The sequence below is a fragment of the Hemiscyllium ocellatum genome, chromosome 24 (genome assembly GCF_020745735.1).
Source record: "Hemiscyllium ocellatum isolate sHemOce1 chromosome 24, sHemOce1.pat.X.cur, whole genome shotgun sequence".
In the NCBI taxonomy this organism is placed as follows: Eukaryota; Metazoa; Chordata; class Chondrichthyes; order Orectolobiformes; family Hemiscylliidae; genus Hemiscyllium; species Hemiscyllium ocellatum.
The window spans coordinates 39,040,871-39,053,394 of record NC_083424.1 but is presented as its reverse complement, the minus strand read 5'-3'; the positions used below and the strand labels follow the sequence as shown (position 1 = coordinate 39,053,394).

Sequence of the window (12,524 nt, the reverse complement as noted above, 5' to 3'; positions counted from 1 at the left end):
ACATTGAGGCATTTTATTATTTTTAAACAAAGGGAGTGTTAACTAAATAAAATTCTAGAATCAAGCAAAATTTGCAGCATTCGCTCATAATTTGGTTTCATGATACACCTGATGCGCAGTTCTGCCAGCATACTACATGTTCCTTAATTGGAAAATGAAGAGCTTACGGTAGTAATTTAATATGTACCTCCGGGAAGATGGGCTTGATAAGATGTTATATTTCAAGTCATGAGAGAGCACTGCCTTGCCTGTGGAAATCATCTTTGACCATTAGAACCAAGTAGTTATATTTGTATTGCATCCAAATTGTACTGAAATTGTGGTATCCTGTGACACTTAGTCTGAAATGTTCTATCATTTAAGACTGAAGTTTTGAAATGATTATTACACATAATCTAGTGCTTAGAGTACAGAATATAACAGAAAAAAAGACAATAACTTGATAAACAGAAAATAGTTACAGTGCATTTTATATCTTCTGTTCTCCAAAGTGCTGCTTGGCCAATTAATTATTTACAATTTTGTTATATATGCATATATAAGCAAATGTGGTCACTAATTTGCACACATTAATGTCAAGGCAAAATGAGATGTGTTGGAATTGACAGCAAAAACCCATGCAGTCAAATTTCTGATAAACCCATTCACAACTGTATTCTAAAAATTATTTTGAAACTGTTTTGTCTAATGACAGTTGCAATGAACATTCAATAGATTATCTGTCAGAACAGAAAATCATATTTTATTCCACATTTAAAATGTAATATAGTGTATATCTATAGCTGTTTTGCCAACAGAAGAAGTCAAACAGCTCACATGTTCCTCTCTCATTCACTTATTACAAAAATATTCAAGGTTTCACAGTAGGAGCTCAATTTTAAAACTACACATGGTTTGTTCAAGTTGCTGATCTATATCCTAGGCATTTTAATGATCAAATTTATAAAGTGGTGCAATGAGCAAACTGCAACTTTATATATACTGTATATTCCTGAAACTGAAGTGTATAGAAACTTTGAAGATAGGAGTAGGCCATTCAATCCCTTCAACATGCTCTATTATGATTATGATTGGCCATCCAGCACAATACTCTAATCCACCCCTCCCCCAATAACCTCTGAAAAGAGGTGAATTATAGAATGATGGCTTCTTCAGTGTTAAAGTATACATCAGAGGATTTTTTGAGAAAGAATACTCTTGTCCTTACTTTATATAAAAAAAACAGGCCTAACACTAAGTATTTTTGGAATACATTATAATCAAGTATTCCTTTCATTAATAATATTTAAGCAATTTACATCTCTAAATGTATGTTATGAAAGTTGATCATTTTATATATATTTTCAAGAATGCACGCTGAAAATTAAACAGCCCCTTGTAAAAAGGACTGTGAAATTTAGGGACATTGGAGTGACCATGAAATAAATAAATAAATAGTAATTCAAACCAATGTCATTATTTTCTACTATAAACAGGTTCACTAAACATCCCAGTAATTTTTCCTTAGCTTGTATTATAAGTACCACTGCATGCAAATACATATTACAGCATAGACAAACTGAAAATGCCTAGGGGGAAGCTACTTGTGGTAAATACATGCTATTTTGTGGAGGTGTTCAGTTCACTCTGTGGTAAATGCTGTTTTTGTTTTGTTGCATGAATCAACAGCCATCATGAAAGCTCCTCACATGTACTGGTGTCAGTGAGGTCACCCTTCTAACATTATTTCCAACTGGCTAGGCAGATCATTAAATTTAAAAGGAGCAGGACGAACATATTGGCTCCAAAATAAAACAATTACCATTACAGACAAACTATAATTAATTACTTCAAGTATTGAAATTTTTTTAAAGCAGATCTATTAAAATGCAGGAGTACCAAACTCAGGCAGAATGGTTCATCCAGTAATAGTCAGGGTAAGACACAAGAGAAGGAAAATTTGTGGAACAGTCATCTTAGGATGTACGATAAATACTCTAGACATCCAAAAACAAGTAATATTCATGGAAACAGATCTGCAATTTGCCTCTAAAGTAGCAAACCATACAAAATAAGCACAAGAAACTTACATTTAACCATAAATACAAGAAACTGTGCGTGGAGTTTCCTCGTGTCTGCATGGGTTTCCTCTCACGATCCGAAGATGTGTAGATTAGGTGAATTGACCATGCTATCATGTTAGGTGCGTTAGTCAGGGCTAAATATGGGGTAGTTGGGTGGGTTACTCTTCAGAGGGTTGGTATGGACTTGGGCTGCATGGTCTGTATCCAGATTGTAGGGAATTGAATCTAATACAAGGTCAATTAGCTTTGCTCTATATTAGGACGGCACGGTGGCTCAGTGGTTAGCACTGCTGCCTCACAGCACCAGGGACCCAGGTTCAATTCCAGCCTTGGGCAACTGTCTGTGTGGAGTTTGTACATTCTACGTGGGTTTCCTCTGGGTGTTCCGGTTTCTTCCGTCAGTCCAAAGGTATGCAGTTCAGGTGAACTGGCCATTCTAAATTGCCCATATGTTAGGTGGATTAGTCAAAAGGAAATGGATCTGGTTGGTGTGGACTTGTTGGGCCAAAGGGCCTATTTCCACGCTGTAGGGAATCTACTACATCTAATAAATATTTACACAAATGTACTTTTACTAGAGATCCCTGGACTGTAACTGAAAACCAGAAACTTTGTGAATATACTCCATGAACACCCAAGGATTTCTGAGGCTATAGCACCCATATCATTTACTCCTGTTGAAGTATGTTAACTCAGCAGAGTTTGGGACCTCTGGTGCTGAAAATGGTGGTGCTGAAAGGAAGAAGTGCTATTTTTAAAGAACAAAACATTATTGTGGATACACACTATGTGCTATTTGTAGCCAAAATGCAGAGGCATAAAATCTGGTGTGTCCTTTAGGATCGAAATCAAATTGCCTTACTGAGGTCAATAAAGCCTCATGGTATTCAAAGCTTTTTTTATATAATATATTCATGCATGGAATGAGGATGTCGCTGGCTAGACCAGCATTTATTGCCCACCTAATTGCCCAGAGGTCAATTAAGAGTCAATCACATTGTTGTGGATCTGGAATTAAAAGTTCTTTATTGCAAATGAGAAATGCTGGGGCTTCATTTTTGTTTAATAAAACATGCTTTAGAAATTTGAAAGTAAACAATTTGAAGCATGACAGTGTATTTCAAACTTTTATATAGACATAAAAATTTAAATGCTAATGCCTGTAGTTCAGCTACAGGAGAACAACTAATAACACTTCAAACAATGATGAGATGTACCTTCCAGTTGGCTTGTAACGTTTGTTCTTTCTTCATGGAATCTCGCATAACAGCCTTCCAGCATATGAAGTCGCCAATGTCTGCCTTCACCTGGTAGCCTGCTTTCAAGCAATGCTTGTACCAAAGCACTTCATCTTCCGCAATAACTTTCCAGGCTTTACTCACCTAAGAAAGGAAAGGATCTCATATTGTTATAAAAGATCAAATATTCCAGGCTACCAATGTCATTCACGACTAAGCTAACAAACTCCAACTTACAGTAACGGTACAGTTAGTTGCCAAATATGCAAGGACACAAATGTACTACTTTTCATGTCAGGGAATGCAAACAAAATCAAAAAAAGTTAATTGGCCTAAATTATTTATTCAATTTCTGAAGTCTTCTGAACAGAGGTCTGTAGTTACCTGCTCCGACTGTTTGTAATGCACTTTATGGAGAGGGCTGGTGCACTTATTCTCTCCTAAGGTGCCAAGATGAAGGATCTGTTAGAGTTTTCAAAAATACAAAATCAGAACTGAAAGCTGGGGGCCAAAAATCACAAAGCTGCACTAAAGCTTAAAGCCAAAAGAACTGTGGATGCTGTAAATCAGAGACAAAAATAGAAATTGCTGGAAAATCTTTGCGGGTTTGGCATCATCGGTGGAGAGAAATCAGAGTAAATGTTTGACTGAGGATGTGTCACTCGACCCGAAATGTTAACTCCGATTTCTCTCCACCGACGCTGCTAAACCTGCGGAGATTTTCTACCAATTTCGATTTTTGTCTCTAAAACTTGAAGCATTACATACAACTCTGTCAGCTGTTTTTCTGATATGTCTTTATACTGAGGAAGTTTTTAAAAATTCCATTGCCAGTAGCAATATACTTTAAACAGCATCAGCATGGTATGGTCGATGTTAATTCCATGGGAATTGCGTTGATACAGAGATGTCCAAGCACTAATGAAGAGCTGGGCTTTGAGGAATTATTAGGACTTGTGTGCCTTGCGGCTGCTGGTGGTGATGTTGTACAATGCAACAACCCTCTTGTCATGACGGAAATAAAACTGAGAGAAATAGTGGTCAGGTGTTTCTGCAACAAAAGGGTAATTGTGAAGGGTGATTGTTATTTGGAAACTCTGCAGATTGTGTGATCTGAGATTCCGGGCACCATGTACTACCCTTTGGCAATACCATTAATTACTGCTAAAGCATGCTTTTAGGTGTGGACATATACTCAGCAGGATGCTAGGCATTAATAAATGCCTCAATATTTGGAAGGCCTCCTTTGAATCATAGAATCGAATCATAGAATCCCAACAGTGTGGAAACAGACCACTTGACCCAACAAGTCCACACTGACTCTCTGAAGAGTATCCCACCCAGACCCATTCCTCTACATATCCCCTCACTAATGCACCTAGCCTAATCCCCTGACCATTATGGGCAATTTAGCATGGACAATCCACCTAACCTGCACATATTTGGACTGAGAGAGGAAACCAGAGCACCCGGAGGAAACCTACACAGACATGAGTAGAATGTGCAAACTTCACACAGTCGTTGAAGGCTGGAATCGAACCCAGGTCCTTGGCGCTGTGAGGCAGCAGTGCTAATGACTGAGCCACTGTGCCCACTAGCCTTCATTTCGATGAATATGCATGGTCAAGCAAACTTTTAAAAAATACTAAGTAGAGTTTGCACATGTCTGCAAATGGCATATTTGAAGATGCCTTTTACTCTATACATTGTTTGCAATGGGAAAGTGCCTTGCACGAAGTAGCAATTCCACCCACAGAACAACTTTTTTTTTGATAACATATGCATAGATTTGACAGAAAAGATTTACAAGGATGTTGCCAGAGTTGGAGGGCTTGAGCTATAGGAAGAGGCTAAATAGATTGGGACAGTTTTTCCGAGAGTGTCGAATGCTGAGGGTTGACCTTATAAAGGTTTATAAAATCATGAGAGGCATGGATAGGGTAAACAGACAAGGTATTTTTCCTGGGTAAGGGGAGTCCAGAACTAGAGTGCATAAGTTTAGGGTGAGAGGGGAAAGATTTAAGAGGGACCCAAAAGCAACCTTTGCACACAGATGGTGATGTGTGTATGGAATGAGCTGCCAGAGGAAGTGGTGGAGGCTGATACAATTACAACATTTAAAAGGCATCTGCAAGGGTATATGAATAGGGAGCGTTTAGAAGGATATGGGCCAAGTGCTAGAAAATGGGACTAGATTGGGTTGGGATAACTGGTCGGCATGGACGGTGTGGACTGTAGGGTCTGTTTCTGTGCTGTACATCTCCATGACTCTATAACAGCATAAGGTACTTGAGCTTTATATCAAAATGGGTTGCATTCCAAACTTTCATGTCAGAAGCAAATTAAATGGAACTGAATAATTACAAATCCTTGAGCTGATCTCAGTTGTCAAATCATTTATTCACTAACTCCCATTTGTTCACAAACTCCCTTCCTGTCCTCTATTGTTCGAGCCACTTCACAAAAACTTTTACCATTGAAAAATATTCTGTAACTTTTGATCCAAATTGTGAAAGTTGAATACAATAGAAAAGTGTACACTGATAAATTATAATCAAATTTGCCTGAAAAACTTAATAGCTTTATAGACTTAATCAAACTTTTACATTTACCTGAGCACATCTTCCAAGTTCAGTTTTGCCAAGATATGCAAATATTTTCAGTGCTAGCTCATAAGGAAGGTCAATATCAAAAAATGGGATTTCATTTATTTCATTCTGCAACAGAACAACAAATACAGTATGTATTATACACTCCAAAAGCAACAGATTACATGTATTTAAAAAAAGACATAACTACCCATGTCTGACTAATTATACTGGAGATAATCAGAGTACTTTCCCCTCCTGTGCCCTTTTTACCCAAATCTCCCAACTGAATGTACAATTGAAATTCCAGTGTGAGAACTTGTTACTATGATCCTACTTGCAATCTTCTGTGAAATAGAAGGCCCAGAGAATTGGTAATTCAATATCGAAAACACAAAGCCATAAGAGTTTTAGCCTATCCCTTTTACCCATCTTAGAGAACTGTCTTATGTTGAAAAATGATACAATCTTAAGCCATGACTAGAGTTTTGTCCTTATTTCTGGGTATCAAAATTTCAGCAAGAATGTTAAGACCTTGATGCGGGTGCAGAGGAAATTTATTAGAAAGTATATATGACATGAGAAATGTTGGTTTATGTTGAGAGACTAAAGAAGCTGCCGTTGATTACTTAGAAATCAATCTTTATTATTCAATATGGTGGTATTTGACAGAGAAATTGGTAGAAGACAGGTAATCAGAACACACAACGTAAAAGGTAATTCTTGAAAGAACTGAAGAAGTGATGGAGAGAAATTTAAGTAGTGATTTGTCATTTAGAATACACTGCCAGTAAAGGGGTTGATGTATATGCAGTTGGCTGACGGATGTCAGTGCATCTGCAGGTTAGTGATAGTGGATATAACATGTCAGCGCACAATAGATGATTGTGGTGCCCCATGACAACAGATCTCCTGGTAGGAGTAGCTACAAGCAGCAGTAGTTAGAAAGGGTGGTAGAAGCACATTCAATGGTAACTGGCAAATGAATTGGATACATACTTGAAAAGAAGAAAAATTGCAGGATTATGGAGGAGAGTGGGACAACTCTGCCAAAATACTCAGCCAATGGAACTTATTCTGTAATGCGATTATTTGATTGCACTGAGTTATTTTTAACTACAAGATACATAAATCAATTACATTAAGTAATTTGCTTTAAATCATTTGTAGCAGCTCCTTTATCCAAGTACTGAATACTACATTATTCATTGGAATGGAGGTGGAAAATAGCTTAAGGCCCAAAGAGAGTGCTTCAGATCTTTGGCAGTGAAAGTAATTCTTATTTTTACGTAACTGTTCATGTCCATATTTAATCCCCCATCTGAATTTTAAACAACTCAATTTAAATAGTTTAAACTAAGTGATTACGTTTTCATTTCATTTCTTTTAATTCAATGAAAGAAACCCAAGATGTCACAACCTGATGTTTAACTGATCACAGGTGAAATATGGTGCAAGAGGTTAAAAGGGAACCCTAGGAGATAAAAAAAAAAGGATGTTACCAGGAAAATTAATGTTACCAGTGGAGTCTATTTCCAAGGTTTCATTATATATTTCCAATCCGAGTTTCCCTTTGAAGTTATTTGTTATTGTGTAGGAAAATACATAATCAGTTTGCGTACTGCAAAATTCAACAACCTGCCAATGAGATGAATAACCTGTTAATCTGTTTTTGATGTTACTAGGTTGGGGAAGTGTGAGCATAACACTGGAGTGAAGGCTTAGATGCATCAAGGTGTGAATCATTGGATTGAGGTAAATCTGGAAAAAGTAGAATTTCAACGGAATTACTGAATAAAGAGAGGACCAGTTATCACCTAATGCACTTTCTACCATTCTGACTGTTACGTAGTCCAATGATAATGGAGATGTTGACAAATCATAGCAAATCAGTCCTTGGCAATTAGATCTGATGTGAAGACATTTGTAACAGTGCGAAGCTTTGGAAACTATATGTCTGAAGTCATGAGTTTCCCAGGGAGTATGCTACACTTATCATATGTTTAAAATTGTTCACACTATACACCAAAATGTTACTTTCTGAAATAAATCTAATCAGAATTTGATTCTTCACATATTGTCTAACTATCACCATTGTTAACAGCTAACCACAGAATGCAACTTTAAAAAGAAGGGTTTTGTGATTTACACATGAAAGAAGTGAAACTATCACTGTATTCTAACAGATGAAAGGCTTAACAGACTATCAATTTTTCAATGTATAATTTCAGTTACATCACACTGCAAATTTTTGCTATAAATTCTGTGTTACAATCGAGCCCTCCTCAATCACTTGATAAAGGAGCGTCGCTCCGAAAGCTAGTGTGCTTCCAATTAAACCTGTTGGACTATAACCTAGTGTTGTGTGATTTTTAACAGAATTTGATTGACTCAATATTAGTTTTTTTTCTGCTATCTACCATAGATTGTAACGTAGAAAATAGCAAATTTGAGACAGAAAAATCAATGCAGCAGGTGTTAAGATGTAGTAAGGAATGAGTGAATTTTCAGGAGTTTTGATACACAGAATGCTTCAGATCGACTAACTGTTCACTGCCAACCAGCCATTCATTATGTTAAAATTACACATTGTATAGTACCAAATGAAATCTAGTTACACTAAATTTATGGGATTGAGAATATATTTCACTAGTCCAAACTTTTAAGACTGGAACTTCTTGAGCACAAGGCACTAACCATCTTTTAAAAAAAAAGTGTACTCAAATCGACACAAACTCTCCACAAGTAAAGCAGAAGTGCACATAGATACCTCATACAAGTTGATTAAAGTAATGCTATTGGTGTGTACACAGTATTTGTTTGCAGTGCAAATTCTGTGCTGACTGCCTGTACATGGAAACAGTTACAATAATGAAAAGCTAACAAAATTTACATTGTTTTAAAAAGTAGCTCTTCTTCACAAAGGTGCCCTTTCGTAAAATATTTGTATTTCTGCACCTTTACAATTGGAGGGCTTTAGTTCAACTGACATCGAGCCATTGCATTGAATTATACTGATGGCTGTATGCAATTCTCTAGACAAGCAAAACAAGTCTTGGCAAACAGTTGTAGAATCTTGCAAACCAACAGCCAAATGCTGGTTACATTTTAAATGAAGAAGAAGAAAGTCATTTTAGGACATGTTCAGCTCTTTAAACTTGGGAATAATTTTCAATGTTTAGTCATTGTGGTTATTTGGAGAACCAAACATCTCATCTGTCCCCTTTCAATATTTAAAATAAAAAATCCAACTTTAAGTATCTCCAAGATAACTGATTTTTTTAAACTTGGTTTACACACAAGATAGTGTGGGCGGCACGGTGGCACAGTGGTTAGCACTGCTGCCTCACAGCGCCTGAAGACCCGGGTTCAATTCCCGACTCAGGCGACTGACTGTGTGGAGTTTGCACATTCTCCCCGTGTCTGCGTGGGTTTCCTCCGGGTGCTCCGGTTTCCTCCCACAGTCCAAAGATGTGCGGGTCAGGTGAATTGGCCATGCTAAATTGCCCGTAGTGTTAGTTAAGGGGTAAATATAAGGGTATGGGTATGGGTGGGTTGCGCTTCGGCGGGTCGGTGTGGACTTGTTGGGCCGAAGGGCCTGTTTCCACACTGTAAGTAATCTAATCTAAAAAAATAGTCTCGTGTTGTCAACACATACGTTCCTAACCAAATACAGTTTGCATAAATATAAAATTTGCAACAAAACAATGTTATACAGAGCTTACAATAATTTTGTTACATCAGTTATATTGTCCTAATGGAGTTGCAGCAGTATATTTTCATCAAGTTTAAAGCTAACTAAGCAAAAGCTATTCAAAATGAAACAAGAATCAACATAAACTAGCTTTCTAATGATATTACTGTGTATTTGACAATGTGATTCCTGTACTCACCAACATCCTTTTTCACCACTTCATCATTTGAAGGTGCTAATTCTGTGCCAGACCCATCCCAGTATCTCTTTCACTGAAAATGCAAGTACTAGCAAGGAACTAGAACATTTTATCCTCACGTTTCATCCATACACGTCCCCTGTTAGCAGATGACAAGGGGATCCCAGTTTTCCTCTACAACTCCGATCTAACAGTTATTCCCCTTGACATCTACCAACTCAATATAGACCAGTGGTTAGCCCCCAAAGCCGCCCTGGTCTGTACTACTCAGCTGCTTGCTGGCTCAACCAGCTAAGCTATTTGGAAAGCCAAATGACAGGACAATCTTTGATGTTCCTTAACCTTTTGCAACAGAATTCTATTTATTTTGATTTCCTTTTCCTAACTCCTAGATTATAGTCAGGAGATATGAAAATTCTATGTATCAAATTGTCATCTAACTATTATGGTCAAAACTCAAGCAGCTGTTCAACTATATAGGTTAATGTTGTCATTAAGATTGCATCAGACCTACGTCTTAAGTTATAAATGCTTAAGGAGCATCCTTGATCATTAAATTACAGGGAAAGAGCTCCGTTCTACTAAAGGAAAAAAATCTCTCAAAAAATATTTAAAGTTATGCATTTTTTCACATCAGAAAGGAGTCCAAATTTTACAAATGATACTTGATTTTACTTGATGAATTGATGGCAAAGGACTGGAGAGTCAGAAGCAAAGGAAAAAAGGAGAGAGCCTGGAGTAAGCTAGAATGAGAGATGCAGTTAAAGGTACAAAAGTTCAATTTGTACATTTGATTAGATTAGATTAGACTTACAGTGTGGAAACAGGCCCTTCGGCCCAACAAGTCCACACCGACCCGCCGAAGCGCAACCCACTCATACCCCTACATTTACCCCTACCTAACACTACGGGCAATTTAGCATGGTCAGTTCACCTGACCCGCACATCTTTGGACTGTGGGAGGAAACCGGAGCACCCGGAGGAAACCCACGCAGACACGGGGAGAACGTGCAAACTCCACACAGTCAGTCGCTTGAGTCGGGAATTGAACCCGGGTCTCAGGCGCTGTGAGGCAGCAGTGCTAACCACTGTGCCACCGTGCCGTAATCTAATCTAATCTAAAAGTAATCTAATCTAATCTAAAAGTAATCTAATCATTTGTTTACTAGCAATATTTTGAGAAATGAACTCAAAAAACCAACAAAAAAATCCCTTTCCTTGTCTAATGAACAGTGTTCGTTTTAAATTTTACAGCTAATATGAATTTCAATATTAAAATTCAAAGACAATAGAGGAGGTCATGATTGAAAGTTTAATTCTCTTCCACACGCATCCTGTTATCTTATTTTGCCAGAACAAATGAATGCAATTCTGAAATAACTTTTAAACTATTCACAGTGTCCGCTTTGAACTCCAGTGCCTTGGGTGATCTCACAAATAACAATCTTCGATTAGCTTTATGGCTTGCCAATGCCACAGTGCTTTCGCACATGTAATGAAGAGGCAGTAATTGTGCCCTTGGGATCCCTTGGTGGTTAGTGCCTAATGTCTTTCACTCCTCCACACAGCTCAGTTTCTAAACAAAGTAAATTTCCCTCTAGTCAATAACATTTATAGAGCACAACATAATTTTCATTAATTCGAAAATTGCAGCTTCTGAAATAGTTGCTTTTCGACTGTCAGCTGCGTCTGTGACCTTAACTAAGCAGTGATCAAACAGTTTGACTCATAGTGCATTACCACCGCAAACAACCAGATTGCAGCGTTATCGACCCTCGAGAACCTCCACAGGGAATTCCACATCTTCAGGTTTTACCAGTTCCGTTATCCGGCAATAGCACAAACCTCTAATTGTATTTGTTTTTATAATAAGCTAAAGCGGAACAAAATTACTACATATGCAGAAACCCGGAATAAAATTCTTGTTTGGCTCTCGACTGGAGATTGTGGTAATGGGGTCACCGTGCGGCCAGGAAATCCACCACAAAGTCTTTAAATGAAGGGCTGCCTATCGCGGTGAGGCGGACAGGTAGAAGTTACAGTCATTTACCAAGTCATTGATGAGCTGATCGAGCAGGTTCTCCTTGTGGCCGGGGGCCTGAGCGGATTGGCCCTGGGGCCCTCCCCGAGCCTCGGACCCGGTCTCAGTCCCTCCGCCGCATCGCTCATCTTCCAGGCGCTCCCTGAGCGGGCTGATCCGGCCCTCCAGCAGGCTTTCGGCCAGGTAGAAATAGTCATCGGCTGCTCGCTGCCGACCGCTCGGCCCCTCCACTCCCTCCCCGTCTCCATGGTCACCGGGCCCCGGCTCGCGCTGCTGGCGCCGCTTTTTGCTGCTCCTTTCGCCGCAGGTCGCCTTCCCGCGCCGGTTCCGCTCCCTAATCTCTTCTCTCCACCGCAGCCGGAATTTCTCCAGCTCCTTATCACCCATCCTCCATACCCAGAAACTACTAAATAACAGCCGCGGGGAGAGGGAGTCCGCTTCACCAGCTCTCGCCGCCCGGAGACCTTCTCTGGATGCACTGTTCCCTCCCTTCAAACGGCGCCGTGTGGAATTGTACATCCTCAACATCCAGTTCCGACCCACAAACCTTCCCCTCGGACTTTAAACTCGCTTTGATCCTGGTGGGTGGCACAACACAGTCGCTGTCATTTGGAAATGTCATTGCATCCACCTTAAGAGATGAATGGTTTCTTCATATATCTGTATTTTATGTAGGCTACTTGCTGCTTTCAAATACTTCT

At 38.9% G+C, this 12,524-nt stretch overlaps 1 protein-coding gene across 2 annotated transcripts in view; it reads right to left on the bottom strand.

The window, feature by feature from the left end:
• The window catches only part of fbxw8 (F-box and WD repeat domain containing 8), a 170,579-nt gene extending 158,292 nt beyond the window's left edge, over nt 1-12,287 (bottom strand). Inside the window, exons 1-4 of one of the 2 annotated variants that reach the window (XM_060844021.1) lie at nt 11,833-12,287; nt 5,914-6,018; nt 3,686-3,763; nt 3,281-3,445 (exon numbers count right to left, since the gene is read on the bottom strand). In XM_060844021.1, the coding sequence (XP_060700004.1) occupies nt 3,281-3,445; nt 3,686-3,763; nt 5,914-6,018; nt 11,833-12,210 (726 nt within the window). In that variant the 5' untranslated portion in view covers nt 12,211-12,287. The remainder of the gene's footprint in view (nt 1-3,280; nt 3,446-3,685; nt 3,764-5,913; nt 6,019-11,832) is intronic. The other variant, XM_060844022.1, reaches the window with a different exon arrangement.
• Between the last annotated feature and the right edge of the window lie 237 nt (nt 12,288-12,524).